A 6,155-nucleotide genomic window follows, 5' to 3' on the forward strand; every position below is an offset into this window, starting at 1 on the left:
ACTCGAGTACGAGCAATGTCCCTCTTTGTTCCCGGATCACACACAGCGGGGTAAACTGAACGCCTCTCCCTTCAGTGCAGCTGCAGGCTCCCTGCTCTCTCCCTCGTCCCCGCTCCGCGCAGGCGCGTTGCCTCCTCTGTGCGCTGTGCTGTTTGCATTGTGTCTGAACTGCCGGCGAGCTTTAAAAAATATTATACCCACCACGGCAATGTCGGGCAGGTCGGTCCGCGCGGAGACCCGGAGCAGGGCAAAAGATGACATCAAGCGGGTTATGGCCGCTATCGAGAAAGTACGAAAATGGTAAGGGAAAAGAAGAAAAAATCCACCCTTTGTTACCTAACACAAGAAAGGCTTGCTTGTTGAGGGGGGAGGAGAGGGAACGAGCGAGAACGAATCGGGGGATGAATTTGATTGAAAGGGTATTTTGAGCGCAATTCAGAGATGTACTTGCAACTCAGGTGCACTGGGGCGCACTCGTGCAATGTGGTACACTTTTGAGTTTAGGGAACTGTTCGACAGGGATGCCCCTTTTTCTGTGTAGATTTTTTTTTTTTTTGAAACGGTTGAACCCAGTAGCCATTTCGACAGTCACATGAAGCCATTCCCTTTTTCTCCTCCTGCCTGCTGGTGTGCGCGTTTTTGGCCAGAGCACTGTGGAGGCAGGGGAACGGCGGAAAACGTTCAATAACTCTCGCTTCGACACAATATGACGACGGCGCTGCCGGGCGGGAGTAGTTTAGTCCGTCTGGAGTTTTAAATGAAGCGCTTCAGTCGCCCTTTAGCTCCGGTGGAGAACCAGGCGGGGGGGGGCCGGAGAGAGGGAAGTGAGGCTGCTCTGCACGGCTGAACACGCAATGACTCAGTTTTAAGGTTTTAGGATTTAAAAAGGACAGGGTTTGATGTTGTGGTAGTGGATTGCCTTTGGTGGACAGTTGGTGTTATTGATGATCTTTGTGTGGGGATTCCTGCAGTTGTGTAATTCCGTGTTATATAGGGAATTGTCCTCCATTTTATGTGCTTGTTCACCAAAAAACTCCCCACTGACATAAGTCACTGTACCGACTGGAAGTTGCGCTCTAGTTTTTTTTTTCTTTTTGATACCTGCGCTTTTGACGAATGTGTCCAACTTTTGACTTTTATTGTGAAGCGCCAATTCAGCATATACTGCCGTGAGAATTTATACTCATCTTTTATCTCTCAGGGAAAAGAAATGGGTGACGGTTGGAGATACATCTCTGCGTATCTACAAGTGGGTACCAGTAACGGAACCCAAGTCAGCAGACGATGTAAGTTGGCATCCGGATGAGACCAGTTGACATTTATGGTGTGATTAAAAATAATGCACGTGCTTAACCCCCGCCCTCCACACACACACACACACACACACACACACACACACACACACACACACACACACACACACACACACACACACACACACACACACACACACACACACACAGATAGTATAGCAACTTAATTTTTGCATGTTGTTTTTTGCTCCTTTTATATTATTTATCAGTTCACCTGTGTCTTTGTTTAGGTGGACACGCATGTTTTGTTATGCGGCTCTACACATTGTGTTAATGTTGTCGCTTTCTTCCTTTTTTCTATTTCTAGAAAAGCAAGAATAAGAAGAAGGGCAAAGACGAGAAGTACGGCTCGGAGCTCACCACGCCGGAGAACAGTTCGTCTCCCGGGATGATGGACATGCATGGTGAGGACATCACATGAGATGTATCATTTGAATGTTGTTTGTATAATGTCTTGAGGCTCGTTTACATACCACGTCATCTACGTACATTAAAAACATCGGTTTGTCTGACTGTCGTTGAATAGATGACAGCATGTTGGCATATGTCACTTGATCATAATATCAACTGTTTGTTTTATGAATTATGTGAAGCACTTTTTGACCCTAGTTTTGAAGTGCATCGTTATTTATATTGCATCAAAACAATTATGACCCATTATGGGTCATTTTTGTTTTCCAATGTATTCTCCTTAAGAGTATTTCCTTGTTTGCTAAATCAAGGCAAGACAGTCTAGTCTAAAGGTTCTGGGTTCGATCCCCTAACTCAGACCTGCTGCTCCTCAAAAACAATCACTGGGTAGCCTTGGATGAACCCATTCCTGTTGTGTTTATCGTGTCGCTCAGACGACAACAGCAACCAGAGCTCCATCGCGGACTCGTCTCCGGTCAAGCAGGAGAACAGCTGCAGCACGAGCCCCGCTCCAGACGCCAGCACCCTCTCCTCCCACCGTGACAGCGACGCCAAGACCGACCAGAGCCCCGACAGCAAGAGAGGTACACACACACACACACACACACACACACACACACACACACACACACACACACACACACACACACACACACACACACACACAGACAGACAGACAGACAGACAGACAGACAGACAGACAGACAGACAGACAGACAGACAGACAGACAGACAGACAGACAGACAGACAGACAGACAGACAGACAGACAGACAGACAGACAGACAGACAGACAGACAGACAGACAGACAGACAGACAGACAGACAGACAGACAGACAGACAGACAGACAGACAGACAGACAGACAGACAGACAGACAGACAGACAGACAGACAGACAGACAGACAGACAGACAGACAGACAGACAGACAGACAGACAGACAGACAGACAGACAGACAGACAGACAGACAGACACGGCAACATATGAAAACACACAGAAAAGCTATTTTCACCACATCCACAAGGGGGTGCTAAGGAGCTGAAATATCCGTGCGGAGCAAAAAAAAAACCTACTGCTTGCTTGCTGATGGTAGGACTGGTTTGGTGTCTAGGTCGTTTCACTAGTTGTTGAAGCAAATCCTGAAGGTGTGCTTTTGTGTGGATGTGTGTGTTCAGGGAAAAGCCTGCCGTCATCGGACAGCTCGGAGCGGGCGCCCAGCGTGAAGAGGGACGGCGTGGCCACGGAAGAGAAGCTCTCCCCGGACAGCAAAGCCTCTCAGGTAGGGAGCTCTGCGCGCGTCACACTCCACCCTCCATCTGTTCTCGCTGGTCCCACCGCTGTCGGATGGTTCAGTCGTAGAGAACTGGGAGGTTGTTTTTAGTTGATAACGCTTTGGCTGTTGAGTGTTATGTAGGAGTGTTTTGTGTTTTGTGTTTGCATCATTTCTCTTCATCTTTTTTTTATTGGTTGTAGATTGTCTTGAAGTTCAAATGATTGCGCATAATTGCTAACCTTGATCTAATCTGGTTTTACTTTAGATACATTAACATATTTCAATGGTCAATTTTTTTATACTTGATTTGATTTTATTTGAGAAATGTTGAGTCAAAAGTAAGGGAGATATTCAATAGTCTTGAACATGTTTTTGTCCGATTTCTAGTACTGTTGGAATAACCCTCAACAATTTTTTGTTGTATTAATGTTTTAATTTCTGCATTTAATTTGTCAATTAACGTGTGCAACAATGTGATTGGTAGGACCTGGAGGAGGAAGCCCCGCCCACTAAGAAGACCAAGCAGGAGTCTCCACCTCAGGACTTTGAGGAGAGTTAAACGCTTTTAACTCTTCAGCGGGTCCACCGCCCCTCCCTTTCTAAACGTCCTCCATTAGCCCTGTGTAGTCCGGGGGGCACACAACGGACACATCTCTCTCTCTCTCTCTCTCTCTCTCTCTCTCTCTCTCTCTCTCTCTCTCTCTCTCTCTCTCTCTCTCTCTCTCTCTCTCTCTCTCTCTCTCTCTCTCTCTCTCTCTCTCTCTCTCTCTTCCCCCCCCCCCCCCCCTTTCACCCTAAGCAACTCGGGAGAGAATCTCTCCTCTCGTTCTACCGTTTCCTCTTCCTCCCATCTCCACCCACTCACCCGGATGGATAATACCTCTACTGCCCCCTCACCCTACCCCATCACCCCCCCACCCCAACCCCCCCCCCCCCCCTCTGTGCTTCCTCCTATCTTCTCCACACACTCACAAAATGCCAAGTGAAGCCCTGACTCCTCCAGGCTTCCCCCCCTCCGCCCCCGCCTGCCCGTCCCAACCGACCTGTGAGACGGGGTGGGTGGGGGGTGGGGTGTAGGGGTAGGGCTGCCAGGCCAGACCAGAAGAAGAAGAAGAAGAGACAAGCTGACCTGCATCTGTGATTTTAAAAACAAAAAAACCTGAATAAATAACAATGGGGCCGGGGCTTTTGACACTTTTAGATAAAATCAGCAAGAGTAGGGGTCAAAGGTCCGACTCCTGTCCTCCCCCCCCCCCCCTCCACCCTCCCCCCTTTTTGAAAACATTTAACTCTTTAATGGTTTAGCTTCGGGATGCACACAGAGGCTAGCCTGGTTATCAGCGACTCGTAGGAAACCTCTACAATCCTCCAAGATGGCCTCCTGGCAGACTTATGTACTATTACTGTTGTTTAGGGAATCGTTAGGGTGTTTCTCAGGAGGGTCAATGCACTGTTATGGTATCTCACAAGTGATCACAGATTGAGTTGCTGCTGTTAGTGGGTGTGTCTTGTTCTCCATCCATGGAAGGTCACGTTATTTTTTTCTTGACCTTTATTTTTTTTTTTAACAAACCTAAGTTCTCACTCAAAAAGGAAGGAGGAAGGGGTACTGGTCGAGGCTGGCATAGGTACCGCAGGTGTGCCTTCCGTTTGATTATGATTAAGCGCAATTTGTTAGTCATGAGCAATGTTTTTTTTTATATCTTACGATTTTGTGCCATGTTCAGTTTGTTTTTTTGCTCAGAACCTTTCAGTCATTGAATTGTCAGAGCTAAAGTTTATGATTTTACTTTCTTTGCACACATTTAAGACTGGATTCGGAAATGTTACACAAAACCACTCTGGTTTTTGTTCTGTTTGTTAGTTGTACGGACCAAATGAGTTACAATTCAACTTGTGGCCGTTTTGTCTTTATACATACGCTGGTTAGTTATCAGTTTCACTACACTGGTCGACTTTATTAACGACTACACTTGACTATACTCGCAGTCTCCGTAGTTCACCGTAGAGTCGGGTCTATTTAATTACACCATGGCTATGCTAGTTTTAGCATCCGTTCCTCCCTTCAAGGTGCTGTCCTAACGGCTGAATCCATTCACAAACCTGACATCGTCCATTTGTTTTTCCTTTACATTCGTCATCAACATCAGTGTGAAATTTACTTGAAACTTCCCCGTAAGGATTCAGGCCTTTGACCTCAAAATGTATAACCTCAAACCATATTTTTATTCTTTGTGATTTAGTTGAACACTTCCAATGTGTGAATAATCGACATCATCGCCTAAATCAACAGTAAAACTGACTTTAAATAACTTGAGCAGATGATTTAAGTCTCGTGGATGGAGAAATAAGAAACGTACAATAAAAAAAAGTTCTCAGTTTAGAAGATGGATTAGCATATACCTCATTCCCAGTTGTGCAGCGCTGGAACTTAAAATGCTATGTATTGACATTAACACAGCATTATTTACTCAGTTAAACAAGAAATCGTACTTCTGTTGTAGCTTTCACCTGATCGAGCCGATTGCTTCTAGTTTGCTGACAATTGTGCGTGTGTGTGGGTGTGCGTGTGTAGAAACAAAAACAAACAACAAAAAGAGCTGTGAGATATGAAATCTTGTATGTTGTTAATGGGACCATGTTTTACTTTAGATCTTGTACAGATTTATAGTTTGGTTTGACTTATTTATTCCATCAGTAGTTGGTTTTTATCATGGATTTGTTTTCTTAATAAAAGTCACAAAACGTTTCCATGGCGTACATTGTCAATTATCTAATGTTGATTGAATACAGCGGTTTCATATAGGTTAGGGTATATTATGTACTTCTTCCCCCCCTATACTTTCTTACACAGAAAGTATAGTTTTTATAAGGGTAAATGTATTGTGTTAAAACATTTTTTAATGTTATACAGATATTTTTACTATTAGGTAGGGGTGAGAGATAGGTAAAGATGTTGGCTCTGTCAGGGCCTTTCCAGGTAGTATAGGACCAACTTTTGGCACCTCTGCACTAGAACTAAGGCTGAGGGAACAAATGGTGAAGAAGGATTTGTTTTGAATAAAAACGTTTGGTTAAAAGGTAAAACACTTGACAACACCACATTTGCATTGATAGTATTTATATGCAGTTGTACATATTTAACAGTTAGAATTCG

The 6,155-nt window shown here is 44.9% G+C and overlaps 1 protein-coding gene across 1 annotated transcript; it reads left to right on the plus strand.

The window, feature by feature from the left end:
• The first annotated feature begins 193 nt into the window (after positions 1-193).
• bcl7a (BAF chromatin remodeling complex subunit BCL7A) lies at positions 194-3,619 on the plus strand. Its single transcript, XM_084483071.1, has 6 exons — positions 194-300; positions 1,202-1,286; positions 1,621-1,717; positions 2,159-2,308; positions 2,901-3,004; positions 3,483-3,619. The coding sequence occupies exons 1-6, from the start codon at positions 209-211 to the stop codon at positions 3,555-3,557; spliced, it is 603 nt and encodes a 200-aa protein (XP_084339197.1). The 5' UTR covers positions 194-208; the 3' UTR covers positions 3,558-3,619.
• Positions 3,620-6,155: the final 2,536 nt, after the last annotated feature.

Source organism: Micromesistius poutassou (genome assembly GCF_964030765.1).
Source record: "Micromesistius poutassou genome assembly, chromosome: 18".
Classification (NCBI taxonomy): domain Eukaryota; kingdom Metazoa; phylum Chordata; class Actinopteri; order Gadiformes; family Gadidae; genus Micromesistius; species Micromesistius poutassou.

Bases quoted from the DNA above. Each gene is read 5' to 3' on its own strand.
- bcl7a (XM_084483071.1), top strand. From the start codon at position 209: ATGTCGGGCAGGTCGGTCCGCGCGGAGACCCGGAGCAGGGCAAAAGAT. The intron at 1,287-1,620 runs GTAAGTTGGCAT...TTCTATTTCTAG, and splicing joins AACCCAAGTCAGCAGACGAT to AAAAGCAAGAATAAGAAGAA. The intron at 1,718-2,158 runs GTGAGGACATCA...CGTGTCGCTCAG, and splicing joins CGGGATGATGGACATGCATG to ACGACAACAGCAACCAGAGC.